Source organism: Acomys russatus, chromosome 28 (genome assembly GCF_903995435.1).
Source record: "Acomys russatus chromosome 28, mAcoRus1.1, whole genome shotgun sequence".
NCBI lineage: Eukaryota > Metazoa > Chordata > Mammalia > Rodentia > Muridae > Acomys > Acomys russatus.
In genome coordinates, this window is record NC_067164.1 from 38,453,977 (window position 1) to 38,471,376 (window position 17,400).

Consider the following 17,400-nt stretch of genomic DNA (forward strand, 5'->3'; position numbering starts at 1 on the left):
GGTTACAAAGCTTTTCACATTACTTCACATAGTACTCTGCCTGTATTTAGTTCTATCTGCCTTCAAAGATAGGATAACTTTCATTGTTTTCTAAAAATGACTGAACTGAACATTTCAGAATTTAATAGGAGGCTTAGAAGAAGAAATAATAAGAAATAGTTTTAGTTTTAGTTTACTTGGGGTTTATTTAGTTTCAAAGAAAATATTAACCTCCAAGTATGATATTTTTCCTTTCCTGGATATTCTAACATTTTCATTCTACATTTTGAGTGTGAGAGACAAAGCTGTGGATATGTGCCTGTCACATTAGCCTAACTTCTCTTTTCTGATATTGAGGGAAATGCAATCCAAAGATCTTGATTATATCTAAAGAGTTTAGTAGGCATAAGGATGCTTTAAATCTGAAGCAGCAAGAAAGTTAAAGATACTTTAGTTTGCTGCTTTTTAAAAATGTTTAGCACATACAACATGTCACAAGTTACAGAATGAAAACACAGACATCACTCTGTGTCGCCTTCCCTTCAGTTGTCTTTAGCAGTGATACCTTTATGATGCATTACATGACAGCTTGGTTACCGGCCAGCGGACTTCCCAGCCTGCCTTTCTGCATTTCACATGTTTTTCTTGCCCTTGACATTTCTTTATGCACACCGTGGCATGATCAAATTCCTCTGTGACGCCCTGCGTACACCTGAAGGTTGTGCTGTGTTCTTAGATCAGGGGGAGCTGCATCACAGCTGCAACTTCTGGGTGCGTCTGGGGTTTTGTTCATTTGTTTAAACACAATGCCCAAATTATTAGTTCATTGAAAGATAAAATGATGATATAATTTTCTAATTTTCACTTCTTTATCTTTGTCAAGACACAAGTAATGTAAAGTTCCTCATTCGTTATCTTAAGTACACAGCTCGGTGGTACTGAGCATTCGCACTTGGCTATGTGGCCGTTACCCATCTCCAGAGTTCTGTTTATCCTGCGAAGTGAGACGCTGCCCACCAATTGCAAGCCCTCAGGCCCCTCTCCACTGGCTCCTGCAAACACCATTTTACTGTCTGTCCCTGTGGATTTGCTTGTTCTAGGCACCTCAATGTATTAGTTAGGTTTCACTTCCAGGATGAAATATGTGAGTTTAAAAACTTAAAGATACCTTGAAATATACCCAGAAGATGCTCCAGCACATAACAAGAGCATTTGCTCAACCATGTTCATAGCAGCCTTATTCATAATAGCCAGAACATGGAAACAGCCTAAGTGTCCCTCAGTAGAAGAGTGGATAAAGAAACTGTGGTACATATACACTGTAGAATACTACTCAGCTATTAAAAACAAGGAATTCCCGAAATTTGTGGACAAATGGATTAAACTAGAAATGATCATAATGAGTGAGTTAATCCAGAAGCAGAAAGAGTCAAATGGTACAAACTCACTTATGGACACCAGATGGACACTAGCCCGAGGGGCATGTCCCATGAAAGTCTTCACTTACCAGGAAAGTGGGACAGAGGGGAGGACATCCTATTGGGACTCTAGGTGAGAGAAGCATGGAAGAATGGGGAAATAGAAGGATCCAGAGGGTCCTAGAAACCTACAAGAAGAACACTATGACAGGCAGATCTGGGCCCAGGGGTCCTGCTCAAACTATGGCACCAGCCAAGGACAATATGTGCAGTAAACTTCGAACCCCTACCCAGATCTAGCCAATGGATAGGACATTCTCCACAGTTGAGTGAAGAGTGGGGTCTGACTTTCACACAAACTCTGGTGCCCCATATTTGACCACGTCCCCATTGTGGGGAGACCTGCTGGCACTCGGAGGAAGGATAGCAGGCTACCAAGAAGAGACTTGATACCCTATGAGCATATACAGGGGAAGAGGTCCCCCTAAGTCACAGTCATAGGGGAGGGGAATAAGGGGAAAATGGGAGGGAGGGACGAATGAGAGGATACAAGGGATGGGATAACAATTGAGATGTAATATGAATAAATTAATAAACTATATTTAAAAAGATAGATGATAGAGCTGGATTGAAATTAAACACAATCCTTAGCTGTAAGGGAAGAAACTGGTATGATATCTAAATGTGGTCCTTATATGTACTGGCAATTTTTGTACCTATTGGAATATTTTCTTAAATACTTATATGTAGAGGGGTCTGGTGTTTCTTATTTTAGAGAGCTATAGCCATTAAGTAGATGAAGGTAAATAATATTTTAATTAAATTGAAAATATCAGAAAATCAAGAAGAATTGAAATTAGATTAAGAACATAGGATGATAATTTTAATAGTGTCTGAAAATGAAGATAGACTTTGCTTTGCTTTTTTTCCCATCCAACTTTGTTTTTCTAACAGTGATTATCTTTTGTATCCTATTTTACGCATTTATTTTCTTTTTTTCACATTTATTTTCTTTTTTAAAAAAACTTAAAGATAGAAAATTTCAGCTCATGGTTTGAGGAGAAATTCCATAAAAGTTATACAGTGTCTCCTTGCCACCCCACTTTCTGCCAATAAGAAACCTGACAGCAAATGAGAAACTGCTTTTCTCTAAATAAAAATATATAATTCAACATATACATTCACAAGTAGGTAAGTATGTTTTACGAAGCACATTCTGAGAATTTCATGCAATGTATTTTTATCATATTGTTTCCCATGCCCAACTCTTCCCAGATTCTTTTGCCTCCCTAACGACCAAACATCATGTTCTTTCTCTCTTAGAGATAAAACAAAACAAAAGGGAAAGAAAAATTCTTCGTGCACACAAATATTGTAGACGCTCTCTGTTCTTCTTAGCAGGCTGATGTTAGCCACATGGTGGCCATGCAAATCTCAGGAGGGTGCCCTTCCTGAGCCAGCTCACCTGTAGGATTGGTCACTAGAGTTTTGGGCTGTCCGGTTGGTTTTAGGTGCATGGACAACCAGTTATATTATCAAATTTCCTTTTCTAGCTCCTGGTCTATGTATCTTAATTTTTGAGCAGAGTATAATTGCCAAAAATGCACCAATCAAATAAAGTAGAATGGACTATTTCCTATATGATAAGCTAACTGACATCTCCCCTGGCTAAGTGTAAAGGATATAAAATTCTTTTGAGACTATTGCCATTTTACCAGTCACTAAATATATCACTTTCTTGTGACATCCAAGTTCTCATGCAGTATACTAGTCTGTGCTTTTAGTGTTTATATGTTATTTATATTGGATAGCTATATTTAATTTTCCTAATTAAAATGTTTTAAATTATATAATTTAAGTAGAATTTCCATATCCAGAAGCAGAATTGTATCATCTTCTTAAATGTTCTTTTATTCATATATTCATTAAATAAATAATAACTAAACAGTGATCTTATTCAGTGGTTTACCATAAGTCTGAAAAATATGAAAATGAATAAAAAAAAGTTTTTGCCTGTAGGAAAATTATAGCGTAGGCAGAATCTTTAGCATGCAAACATTTAATTACAGTAGAGAATGAAAAATACTGTGCACACAATTTGTCACGGGGCCATGACAGACAGCACAAAAGAGGGATGGTGGTCTTCCTTTTAGAGGTCAGGCAAAGGAACACACATAAATGGGTCATTAACAGTCATACACCGCAGGGAAAAAAAACAACCCAGCCGAGGGAAGAAGCTGAATGTGGCTGTCCATCTGGGCCACCGTAACAGAAGGCCATGGTTGCGTGGCTTACAAACAACAGAAGTTCATTTCTTTTTTTTAATTGTTAATTTATTCTTGTTACATCTCAATGGTTATCCCATCCCTTGTATCCTCCCATTCCTCCCTCCCCCCCATTTCCCCTTATTCCCCTCCCCTATGACTGTGACTGAGGGGACTTCCTCCCCCTTTATATGCTCATAGGGTATCAAGTCTCTTCTTGGTAACCTGCTGTCCTTCCTCTGAGTGCCACCAGGTCTCCCCCTCCAGGGGACATGGTCAAATGTGAGGCACCATAGTACGTGAGAAAGTCATATCCCACTCTCCACTCAACTGTGGAGAATGTTCTGACCATTGGCTAGCTCTGGGTAGGGGTTTAAAGTTTACTGCCTGTATTGTCCTTGGCTGGTGCCTTAGTTTGAGCGGGACCCCTGAGCCCAAATCTGCCTATCATAATGTTCTACTTGTAGGTTTCTAGGACCCTCTGGATCCTTCTACTTTGCTATTCTCCCATGCTTCTCTCATTTAGAGTCCCAATAGGATGTCCTCTCCTCTGTCCCACTTTCCTGGTAAGTGAAGACTTTCGTGGGACATGCCCCTTGGGCTAGTATGCAGATATAAGTGAGTATATACCATTTGACTCTTTCTGATTCTGGGTTAACTCACTCATTATGATCATTTCTAGCTCAATCCATTTATCCACAAATTTCGGGAATTCCTTGTTTTTAATAGCTGAGTAGCATTCCATAGTGTAAATGTACCATAGTTTCTTTATCTATTCTTCTACTGAGGGACACTTAGGCTGTTTCCATGTTCTGGCTATTATGAATAAGGCTGCTATGAACATGGTTGAGCAAAGTTTTTTGTTGTGTGCTGGAGCATCTTCTGTGTATATTCCAAGGAGTGGAATAGCTGGGTCTTGAGGAAGCCCTATTCCCATTTTTCTGAGATAGCACCAGACAGATTTCCAAAGTGGCTGTACTAGTTTGCATTTCCACCAGCAATGAAGGAGTGTTCCTCTCTCCCCACATCCTCACCAGCATGTGGTGTCGCTTGAATTTTTGATCTTAGCCATTCTGATGGGTGTAAGATGGAATCTCAGAGTTGTTTTGATTTGCATTTCCCTGATGACTAAGGAGGTTGAGCATTTCTTTAAGTGTTTCTCAGCCATTTGATATTCCTCTGTTGAGAATTCTCTGTTTAGTTCCAAGCCCCATTTCTCAATTGGGTTATTTGGTTTGGTGGTATTTAATTTCTTGAGTTCATTATATATTTTGGATATTAGACCTTTGTCAGATGTAGGGTTGGTGAAGATTTTTTCCCAGTCTGTAGGCTGTCACTTTGTTCTCTTGACAGTGTCTCCTGCCTTACAGAAGCTTCTCAGCCTCATGAGGTCCCATTTATTAATTGTTGACATTAAGGCCTGGGCTGTTGGTGTTCTGTTCAGGAAGTTGTCTCCTGTGCCAATATGTTCCAGGCTCTTCCCCACTTTTTCTTCTAAGTGACTTAATGTCTCTGGTTTTATGTTGAGGTCTTTGCTCCACTTGGATTTGAGTTTTGTGCAAGGTGACAAATATGGGTCCAGTTTCATTTTTTTACACATAGACATCCAGTTAGACCAGCACCATTTGTTGAAGATGCTATCCGTTTTCCATTGAATGGATTTGGCTTCTTTGTCAAAAATCAAGTGACCATATGTGTGTGGATTCATATCTGGGTCTTCGATTCGATTCCACTGATCAATCAGCCTGTTGCTGTGCCAGTACCATGCTGTTTTAATTACTATTGCTTTATAGTACAGTTTGAGATCAGGTATGGAGATTCCTCCGGTGCACCTTTTATTGTACAAGATTGTTTTAGCTATTCTGGGTTTTTTGTTTTTCCATATGAAGTTCAGAATTGAACTTTCAATGTCTTTAAAAAATTGTGTAGGTATTTTGATAGGGATTGCATTGAATCTGTAGATTGCTTTTGGTAAGATGGCCATTTTTACTATGTTAATTCTCCCAATCCATGAGCAAGGAAGATTATTCCATCTTCTCATGTCATCTTCAATCTTGTTCTTCAGAGTTTTGAAATTTTTTTCAAACAAGTCCTTCACTTGCTTAGTTAGAGTAACTCCTAAATATTTTATATTGCTTGTGGCTAATGTGAAGGGTGTGGTTTTCCTAATTTCTTCCTCTGCAAGCTTGTCATTTGTGTATAGGAAGGCTACAGACTTTTTTGAGTTAATTTTGTATCCAGCCAATTTGCTGAAGGTGTTTATCAGCTGTAGGAGTTCTCTGGTGGAATTTTGAGGGTCACTTATGTACACTATCATATCATCTGCAAATAGGGCTAATTTGACTTCCTCCTTTCCCATTTGGATACCCTTGATCTCCTTTTGTTGTCTTATTGCTCTGGCTAGAAATTCGAGTACTATATTGAGATATGGAGAGAGTGGGCAGCCTTGCTTTGTTCCCGATTTTAGAGGAATTTCCTTGAGTATCTCACCATTTACTTTGATTTTGGCTATTGGCTTGCTGTATATAGCCTTTATTATGTTGAGGAAAGTGCCTTGTATCCCTGATCTCTCTAAAACCTTAAACATGAATGGGTGTTGGATTTTATCAAATGCTTTCTCTGCATCTAAGGAGATGATCATGTGGTTTTTTATTTTCAGTTTGTTTATATGGTGGATTACATTGATGGATTTCCATATATTAAACCATCCCTGCATGCCTGGAATGAAGCCTACTTGGTCATGATGAATGATATCTTTAATGTGTTCTTGTATTCGTTTTGCAAGTATTTTATTGAGTATTTTTGCATCAATGTTCATAAGAGAAATTGGTCTGAAATTCTCTTTCTTTGTTGAGTCTTTGTGAGGTTTAGGTATCAATGTAACTATGGCCTCATAGGATGAATTTGGTAATGTTCCATCCATTTCTATCCTTTGGAGTAGCTTTTGGAGTATTAGCTCACCCTTGAAGGTCTGGTAGAATTCTGCACTGAAACCATCTGTCCCTGGGCTTTTTTGGGTTGGGAGACTATCAATGATTGCTTCTATTTCTATAGGGGAAATGGGACTATTTAGCTTGTTTATCTGTTCTTCACTCAATTTTGGCAAGTGAAATTGATCAAGAAAATCATCCATTTCCACTAAATTTTCAAATTTTGTGGCATATATGCCTTCGAAGAAGTTCATTTCTTAAACTTTAGGGACTGGACAGTCGAAGACCAAAGAACCCAAAGATTTCATATCTGGTGAAGACTCGTATTTTGGTTGATTGACATCTGTCTATTCTCTGTGTCCTCGTGTACGAGAGGGACAGGGGAAACTTCTCTGAGGCTCCATTTATCAGAGCAACGATGTCATTTATGAAGTTTGCACTCTTGGATCCTAAGCAGCAGCCTTCAACCTAGTACCATGACATCGAGTGTCACGAGTCCAGCACATAAGTTTGAGAAGGACACAAACATTTGGCCATTAATGGTGAGACAGGCCAGTGTATTTAAGGAATGTCTTCAGTGAAGTCCATGGTTTGGCCATAGCTATAGACTGAAATACTAAGGACTAAAAAGAATGAGGTTTGGATGCCTGGACACAAAAGACTGCCATGGTAGTTGTTCTGCTTGGCATCCTATAGAGGAGTCTCAGTAGAAAATTATCTAGACCAGCTGGTCCTGTGGGCGTATGTCTCCAGGGAACTCTCTGGGTTGCCATCATAGATGTGGGGGGATCCAGCCTGAACATGGGCACACTGTTTCTTTGTTTTGGGGTCCTGGACACCAACAGTAGAGAAAGGTAGCAGAGCGTTGACTGTACATGCCACCATTTCTCTCTGCCCTTGACCATGGCTGTGTTATGATGTCTCATGACTCCTCTTTGACTTTCCTGCTATGGTAAACTATAACCTGCAATTATAAGCTAAAATAAACTCCTTTCCCCCCGCCCCTAGGTTGCTTTTTGCCAGGATATTGTAACACAGCAAGAAAAATGCAGCTAGAACGACCATATAATTGCATTTACATATTAAGTTCCAGCAAAAGCAAAACTGTAGGCACAGAAATCACAATAGTGGTCACCATGGGCAGGAGATGAGGGCAAGAGGTTGACAGAAAAAAGGGCACAGGGGAAATTACCCGTATCCTAATTAGGTAGTTTTTTTCAGGACTATGGACACTTGTCGTGGTGCGTTGGATATCCTTGGATTGAAAAATGACAGCTATATAGGTTATTTTCTGCAAGAGTATAACTTGAAATTATATTTTATGATATATTACCTATTTATCTTTAAAGGAAAATTAAATTCTTAGCCAATGCTTATAAAGGAAACTGCCTGTAGTTGGTTTGTTGTTGTTGTTGTTGTTTTTGTTTTTAGCCTGCACAAAATGATATGAGCCAAGAGGGAATTGCTGGCTTGTGCAACTCAGTGTGATTCCACAGTTAGCTTGTTGTACTCTGCATAACAGGCTGGTAATTACAGTTGCTCCGGCTTCATCGGTGGGGCTTGGTAGCCTGCGGTAGCATTCTGAGGAGGAGAAGGGTGGAGGCGACAAAACAGAGCTGGTTCCTGCGGTGGCAGGCACACAGCATCACTACTACCAGTTATAAAATGTAAAGTCCTCATGCAGGAGAAGACTGCCATTGCTTGCACCAGAGACTAGATGGCAGGAAAACATTCCAGCACACAAGGGAGAATATTCTGATTTTTCTGAATCCATGAGGCTTTGACACTCCCTCTGACTTGTGACAGACACGCTTTGTCTTGGATGCTCATCTTGGAGACAGAGGAAATTTACAGTCTAGTTAGGTAAATGTCACCCAGAATCTATAACTATAATAATAATTTTTAAAAAACAGCAAAGCTTCAAATGCTAGCATTCCAGAGATGGGAGAAAAGGTTCACCCGCCCCACCTCCCACCACACATGCTAAGCAGAGCCCTATGTAATGGAAGCTATAAACCCTCCAAGCTGTTTCTGTCACACAAGCAAGAAGTGCGACAGTGCCATGCTCATGCCTTCTGTGGCAATGAGGTTGAAAACCATTTTGAATATTTGTCTTATTTTTATTTATTTTTATTTTAATTTAGTATAATTTATTCAGAGTACATCCTGAATGTTATCCCCTCCCTTGTATCTTCCGGTTCCCACCCTCCCTGTCTCTTCTGCCCTATTCCCCTCCCCTAGATCTCTGACAGAAGGGGACCTCCTCCCTCATCACAGGGCCACAGCCTATCAGGTCTCATCCTGGTAGCCTGCTTCCCCTTCCTCACAGTGCCGCCAGGCCTCCCCACCAAAGGGAAGTGATCAAATAGGGGCACCAGAGTTCATGTCAGAGGCAGTCCCTGCTCTCCACACAACCGTGGAGAATGAGCTGCCCGTTGGCTAGACCTGGACAGGGAGTCAAAGTTGCTGATGCATTGTCCTTGGTTAGTGCAGCAGTTTGTGCAGGGCCCCCTGGCTCTCATGTGATACGTTGGTGTCCTAATGTGCACGCCCACATTCATGCTAGAAGAAGGTGCCAGATATCCGACAGGGGTAGTTGTGAGCCACCAATGTGGGTGCTTGCAACTGATCTCTTCACTGCTGAGCCATCTCCTCAGCTCAGACCACTTCAATTAACTTGAAAGTTTTTCCACTAGACTCACTGCATTGAAAAATGTGATTAAAACTTCAGAGATTAATGAGAAACAGAAACTGCGTGTACCCTACAAAGCATTTTCATTCAGGGTTTTTTCTTTTTCCTCCCGCAACTTTGTTCTATAATTGGTGGTAATTCAATAAAAACTGTCTTTAGTTTCCTTGTTACAACTGGCCTAAATGTAGTTGTTTTCACTCCACCTTTAAATTCTAGCATGGGAGTATGTTAGAACACATGCAGCATTTGGAACCAAAAGACTGAGTATTAAATCTCACCTTCCCCAGTACCCATCTGTGGCCCTAAGCTAAGACTTTAACCTTTCCCAACCTCAATTTCTTCACCTGAATAGCGTTGCATCCTCATTCATGGGCTTTTGAGAGACTTTGTGATACACTTGAAATAGTTCCACTTCTTATAGTGCCTCTCAGACAAAGAGGACTCATCTAGGGGTACTGGGAAAATGTATATTCAGATTCAGAGTGTGTCCAGACAGGTCCTGAAGTTGTGAACTTATGATGTTGTTGCTGTTTCTAGACTGTTCCTGATGCTGTCAATGTGGAAACTACATACAAACACAAAATCGCACACCCTCCTCAATAGCTGTTCAGTTAGACCCTGCCTTTTAATAAGCAATGCATATAATGTATATAAACATAAAAAACCCCTAGTAACATTGGTCTAGCAGCTACCCTGCCACACTGGAAATAAAAAGGTTATAAATTAGCGGTGGCTCACACCTATAATCCCAGCACTCGGGAGGCAGAGGCAGGCAGATCGATGTGAGTTTGAGGCCAACCTGGTCTACAAAGTTAGTTCAGGACAGCCAAGGCTACACAGAGAAACCCTGTCTTGCAAAAAAGAAGAAATAAAAAAAGAAAAAGAAGAGAGAAAGAAAGGAGGAAAGAAAGAAAAAGGGAGAGGAATTATAAACTTTGAGCCATCATCGAAATAGTGTAAAGAACATGGATGAATATGACATTTTTCTTATTTAGAGTGAATTTGAGTATTTTAGGTAGAGTGCTACTTTAAGGGCCTAGGCAGCATGGTTGCACTGTCCAGCAAGCTGCTTCTCCGTCAGTGCGGTCAGCTGACTTAAAGCATTTCTAGTAGCTACAGTGTTTGGACTTCCTAAGAATCAGCTCTTTCTTTTCCCCAGTGAATCAGCAAAACCTTACTCTCCGAATGCCTCTTTTTTGTTATTAAGAAGTGAATGTGTTGCCGGTTGGTGTTGGTGCACGCCTTTAATCCCAGCACTCAGGAGGCAGAGGCAGGTGGATCGCTGTGAGTTCGAGGCCAGCCTGGTCTACAAAGCCAGTCCAGGACAGCCAAGACTACACAGAGAAACTCTGTGTCAAAAAACAAACAAACAAACAAACAAAAATACAAACAAAAAAAAAAGAAGAAGAAGAAGAAGGAGAAGAGAATGTGTTTACTAACATGCAGGAAACTTGAATGTGGTTCTCCTTCCTTGCTGCTGCTGTGCTGTTGTTCAGTGTCATAACGGTTCTGTGAAGCTACCTCTTGAAGTCTGTGCATTGTGTGCTTGGATGTTAGTGAGCCAGGAGAGATTCGGTGAAGTGCTTGGAGCCAGTAAGATGTCTATCAAGATGTTATGTGCACCTGCTATGCTAAGTCAGCACTCAGCTGGGCAGGCCACTCACAGGTTCACTCAGTTTCCTGCTTTTGCTTCAGGGTCAGAGCCAGAGCATGAGCATGTCCCTAAATGTGACTGCTGCCTTCTAGACTCCCACAGGCTTGTCGCAGGACTACACAATTTCATTCCCAGGGCCATCCTTTAATATCTGGGTTGGGTTAGTGCATGTCTGTCTCAGCTGTTATTCCCCGCTTCAGAGGGAAATGATTTCTTTGATATGCTTTATTCTAATGTAATTGGAGAAGGGTTTTCAATCCAAAGTGCACTCCCAATCAGACCGCATAAGTTGTCTCGTGGATAGAGTCTTCAGAGGGGACCAGAGAGGTCAAGGGATGACAATTCTCGGGGTACTGCAGCTTTGGGGTTCCTTCCAATCAGTTCCATTGCAGTGGTGGCCAGACTGTGGGTTGTCACAGGGAGTGTGTGGAGTGTTAGTTTTCAAGCTATAATAACAGCATATAAATGTCTGTCAGCATCTCCAAGCAGTTTACAACAGCATGGAGTTGCTGCTTCTATTGGCATTTCTCCAAAGTGCTTAAATCTTTGAGTTAATTTCCACAATTCTGATAAGGTTGACTCTGAAAAATATTGTTAGTGCTTTTATAGAAAAGAGCATTTTTAGAGATCTTTACTATACCATTCGAACCAGTGCCCCTTAGCCCTGAATCTTTTTTAATGACAAAAGGCATGTGGAACTTCATTGTCTTATTATATTAAAAAGATAGACCATGTACATACCGTAGATTGTATAAGGTTCTATTTAAATGTACTGCTAATGCATTAGTGATGGCTTGAGACAACGGCAGATAGGAGATAAACACAGCATCGCCTTAAATGTTACTTGTACTGAAAATGTTAAACTTGCAATAAATGTTGTACACTGAATAAAGCCTGAGCTCTGAAATACATAACTCTGAATTCAAGACCAGAGTCTGGCCCATGTATGTGCGGATGTGTATGTGTACATAAATGTATATACAAATACGTACATATATCACATATATATTTATATATCCATGTTTGTCTCATAATCTGGCAAAGCTACAAACTAAAGTACTTGGCACAGTTCATGGAACAGACTAGATGCTCATAAAACTCTATACCTTCTGTCACTAATATAATCATTAAGAACATTGGTTGTATTCATTTTCTTCTAAATAGTTTTCTCCCAGAGTCCAGTTCAAAATGAGAGATAAGTGAAAAACATTCGCTCACTTCTCTTTATTTCCTGTGTGACTGACTGCAGGCACGGTGGTGGTCCAGCAGTTGATGATGTCAGTGACCCACCTCGCTTGCTCACTTCACTGTGTTTCCTATGTGATTGCAGGCACGGTGGTGGTCCAGCAGTTGATGTCAGTGATGATTAGCAGACATGACTGTCTCTTCCCCAAAGACACAGAACTGCAGAGCAAGCCCCAAGATGGGCTGAGCGGGAACAGCAACGACGGCCATAAGAAAGCCACCACGGGTCAGTTACAGAACAGGGAAAACAACAACACCAAGGAGAGCCCTGGCAGGCGGTGCTCTTGGGACAAGCCCGAGTCCCCGCAGAGAAGCAACATGGACAACGGATCCCCCACAGCGCTATCAGGCAGCAAAGCGAACAGCCCAAGGAGCAGCATGCACAAGCTGGATGTCTCCAGGAGCCCGCCTCTCATGGTCAAGAAGAACCCGGCCTTCAATAAAGGCAGTGGTATAGTCACCAATGGGTCCTTCAGCAGCAGTAACGCAGAAAGTGTCGAGAAAACCCAAATCACCCCTAGTGGGAGCCTACAAGCCAGAAGGACCTCTTCCCTGAAGAGTTCTGGTACCAAAATGGGCACCCAAAGTGTACAGAACGGAACCGTCCGCGTAGGTCTTTTGAACTCTGACACGCAAGGGAATCCCTTGAATGGTCGAAGCATGAGTTGGCTACCCAATGGCTATGTGACCCTGAGAGACAACAAACAGAAGGAGCAAACTGGAGAGTCAGGCCAGCACAACAGACTCTCCACCTATGACAATGTCCATCAGCAGTTCTCACTGATGAGCCTCGATGACAAGCACAGCGTGGACAGCGCCACCTGGTCCACCTCCTCCTGTGAAATCTCCCTCCCCGAGAATTCCAATTCCTGTCGCTCCTCCACCACCACCTGCCCAGAGCAAGACTTTTACGGTGGGAACTTTGAGGACCCTGTTTTAGATGGGCCCCCACAGGATGACCTTTCACATCCTGGGGACTACGAGAACAAAAGTGACCGCAGGAGCGTGGGGGGTCGCAGTAGCCGTGCCACCAGCAGCAGCGACAACAGTGAGACATTTGTCGGCAACAACACCAGCAACCACAGTGCACTTCACAGTTTAGTCTCCAGCCTGAAACAGGAAATGACCAAGCAGAAGATCGAATATGAGTCCAGGATAAAGAGGTGAGAAAACTTGGAAACCGTTATTGCCAGAGGGTGACAGCAGCTTTCTGCATTGGTACCGAGTCACATGGGACCAAATATGCTCCACCCAGGAGATCTGAGCTTTACCATTTGCCGGGTGCAGAATGCTGGGGAAATTAGGTTCATTGCCCTGAGCTCTCAGAAACCTTAATGGGTAAAACTTAAGAGTCTCCCTCAAAATACACGAGAAGTCACTGAGTCTTATTTCTGACACGGAATAAGGTCCTCTTCAATGAGTATTAAATATCTGTCTGAATTAGACAGGCCCTGAGGACAGGACAGCAGCCCGGTGTTCACTGGTAAGATAAGTGTAGAATTAGAGTAAAGCAAAAAGTTGGGTAAAATGGTCGGATGACACTTACAAAGCAAACGAATGTTTCATTTTCATTTTTCAACTGTTTAATTCTGAGAGAGTATGCCTCTATCTCACAGCCATCTCAGACCCAGGGGAATCTGATGAGCTCTGAGAGGTGACAGGGACACGGTGACATAGGACTTGCAGTGTTCATCTGCAAGCCCCAACTTTTACTGTGAAATCGGAATCTGTGGAGACAGATGCAAAGCTCATTAACTTGGGGAAATGTGGCCTCAGTGCCGTGCAAGCTACATCATTATGAGGATATGGTTATGTTAAGAATCTATTTCTCATATGAATAAATTAATAAAATATATTTTTAAAGTATCTATTTCCCTGCAACTTACACTCTCCCATAAATGGCCAAGGCACAAGATTTGCCTAAAAGCTTCCTTGAGGAAGCGTCCCTGGGTAAGTTAAGGACTAGTGGCTGAGCTCTGAGCCCACTGTGTTCTTTAGTGTCAGGTACTGAGAGTGAAGCCCAGGACTCACAGACAAACCCTTATGCTAGAGACCTGAAGATGACCAAATGCTGCCATGGTCACAAGAATTATAAGCATTTTAGGTTGATGCTCTTTCAGTGTAGAGCAACAAATACTGAATTATGGGGTCAGGAGAAGCAAGTTTGAGGTTCAGGGTACCACAAGGCACTGGCCGGCTACAGGCTCAACCCATGTTCCTTGGAGAGTGTCTTTATGAATGGCTTGCTAGGGTCCTCAGTAATTTGTCTCTCAGTGACTGCCTTGATGGCTCCAAACCCCACAGTTAGTTATGAAATTATGATATGATATGTCCATAAATATCTTTAATATGGGGATGATAGATAAGAGATAATGGATGATATATACAGTTGACTTCAATGTATTGTGATGAGTTTCTCAACCACTGATTAATTACGAGACAAAAGATAGCATACTTTCATAAGCTATGGGTAATTAAGTATAAATTAAAATACTACTTAAGAGACTGGGAAATTACTTCCCCTGCCAAAATCTTTTTTGTGAGCTTTGAAAGAAAGTGAACTTCTGATTTTTTTCTTATGGTGCTGCAGGAATACGTGGCAGCAATAAAAGACTGTCATCTCACACAGTTGTTCGTTTCTAGGAACTCTCTAACAAATTTGTGTCCTGAGATCTACAGTGCATTTCAGAATGCTTGGCAAACAGCAGAACTTTCCAAAAGAGTGCCATTTTAGTGACCCATGCCTCTGATCTTCCTCCCCCACTGGCAAGCCAAGGGAGAGGCTAGGGAGGCCGTAGCACACCCACAGTGTGCGATGTACAGAGGTCAGGGCCGCCATTACTGTCCAGCCATTGTTGCACAGAATGATACATTTCTCTTCAAATTCTTTCTCAGCTCCACCCCATCAATATTACGAGTGGATAGATAGAGAGATGGTAGACAGATGGGTGGTGGGGTATTTCATTTTGTCTGTCAGGCAGTGAGAAGTATTGCTTTTAGCTTCAAACACGTGAGTTTACTGCTCTTTCCTGCCCTTCCCACTGGTATCCAACTTTGTGTTCTTAGAAAACACTGAGTTGCGCTCAAAGAAATTCTTGTGTATGATGTCAATTGTTGAGTTTGGTGACCCTGTGCTCTTAGTAGTTGGGAAAGTATACCTAAATATATATATATCTGTAGTGCAGATCTGTAAATTGGGCTACTTAACTCTATAGCTCTCTGATTTTTCTGCTACACAGGTAGAAATTGCGAGAAAGGTATCTTAAAGTCTCGCAGTGCTGTTATGGACTTGTTTATCCTTATGAGTCTCTGTATTTTGGGTTGAATAACTCAAGGCCCCTCAGCCAGGTGAATCAATGTACAGGGTCATTTACGTCCTTGTTGAATTGATCCTTTGATCATTAAATGGCTGTCCCCATGTGGGACTCCTAGCAGTGGGAGCAAGCCTGTCTCTGACTCTGCTGCCTGCCTTTGGCTCCCTTTCCCCTAACTGGGCTGCTGTGTCTCACCTCAGTGAGAGAAGATGCACCTAGTCCTACTGCCACTTGTTATGCCAAGGCGGGTGGATATCCGTGGGAGGCCTCCCCTTCTCTGAGGAGAAAAGGAGGAAGGGATAGAGGGAGGTGAAGTGTGAGGGCTGGAAGGAGAGGTAGGTAGCAGAAGCTGTAATCGGGATGTAAAGCACATAAATTAATTAATGAAAAAATTAACCTTTATAAAATTATAAAATTATCCATCATTTCTATGGGTTTGTTTTCAGGGAATTCCTTTTCTATTTTATGCTTTCTCCTTTAGCTTCCTGGGAGTTTCACACAGATGCCTCTGACACACGTGGTACGTTACCACAGTTTCTGTACAGATTAGCTCATTTGGTATTTAAGCTTCAGTATTTCAACATATTTAGTCCAGAAATAATCTTAGGGAGCATGGAGAACGTGTTGTATGGTAATTCTGAGTGACAGACATCACACTTCCAGCCTCCTAAGTAAAAATTTGATCACATACCAGATATAGCCTTCTTAGGTTTTGCACAAGGGAATGATTCCATTATGAAGTGTTCTGTTTTGTTTGTGGATTCAACTTATAAAGGGAGACCAGCTTCATATTCATTGGAATTTTCTTATCATCTGATCAAAGGTACAGATTACAAATAAGGCTTGCCTTTTTTAAAAACAAGAAAAAATTGGCATTTCAGTTTTTAATTATTTTATTTAATTAATTATTTATAATTATTATATTTATATAATATTATATTAATTTATATTATATATATTATATTATATTATTATATCATATATATATATATATATATATATATATATATATATATATTAAGGTAATCTACTTTTTAAGTTCCACTGGTCCGACCAGCTTGAATGAGCCCTGTGATGCTTCGGCTCAGAAAAGGAGAAATGTACAAGTCAGCTGTTAGCAAATGACCCCGAGGACAAAGTTTCAGTACTCCCCTCTTAAAATGACACACAGACAAACGCACAGGAAAAAATAGTCTCTTCTAAGGAAGCTACCTTAAATTCTACACTCATCAAATGCACAGTTATAAGGACACAAAATATCTACATCCTGAGAAACTAACTATTTGGAAAACCAATGAAAATCAGAGCCAACAAGCACCAAGGCCAGCCACTGTGACTAGAGGTGGAGGAAAGATGCTTGCTCACCCCGGGCCACTGCTGCCTCCCTACTAAGGAGGCAGGTGCTATTGGTCATTTCTTACAGTAGGTCCACATCCTCTTGAAAAGTCTATTGGTAGCAGGGGGTGTGGCCTGATGGTGACTGTTGCTCAAGCGGTTTCCTTAGATAGAAATCCATGTGACTACTCTTCCTTTCCTTCCACCCCCACCACACTTTCCCTATCTGTTCAACAAAGCCAGTTTGCCACAGTGCTCAGGCGGCTGCCCCGGCCTCCTCTGCTTCTATGTGCTAAACGGCTTGAGTCTCCATCCAGCTTGTCTGTACTGACCCTACCTGTTCACTATGAAGTGACAGCCAAGCCCTTCTCAGAGATGCCCTAGCAACTTGTGACCATGGGGATAAATCACAGTAGCAAATAGTGAATCGATAGCACCGAGTGAAACCTTATTAGGCATGGCTTTGGTGATTGTGATTGGGCAGGGCTCGCCTTGATTTCCTCAGTGCTGCAGACAATTTAGAGTACATATCTCGTTCTCTCTCACACCCAGAGACATAGCATTCACTT

At 41.5% G+C, this 17,400-nt stretch overlaps 1 protein-coding gene across 5 annotated transcripts in view; it reads left to right on the forward strand.

Moving 5' to 3' along the window:
* Window positions 1-17,400, forward strand: part of Arhgap24 (Rho GTPase activating protein 24) — a 310,110-nt gene that overhangs the window by 292,237 nt on the left and 473 nt on the right. For all 5 annotated transcript variants that reach the window (XM_051170759.1, XM_051170762.1, XM_051170761.1 and 2 more), the window contains one exon: window positions 12,268-13,345. In XM_051170759.1, the coding sequence (XP_051026716.1) occupies window positions 12,268-13,345 (1,078 nt within the window). The remainder of the gene's footprint in view (window positions 1-12,267; window positions 13,346-17,400) is intronic.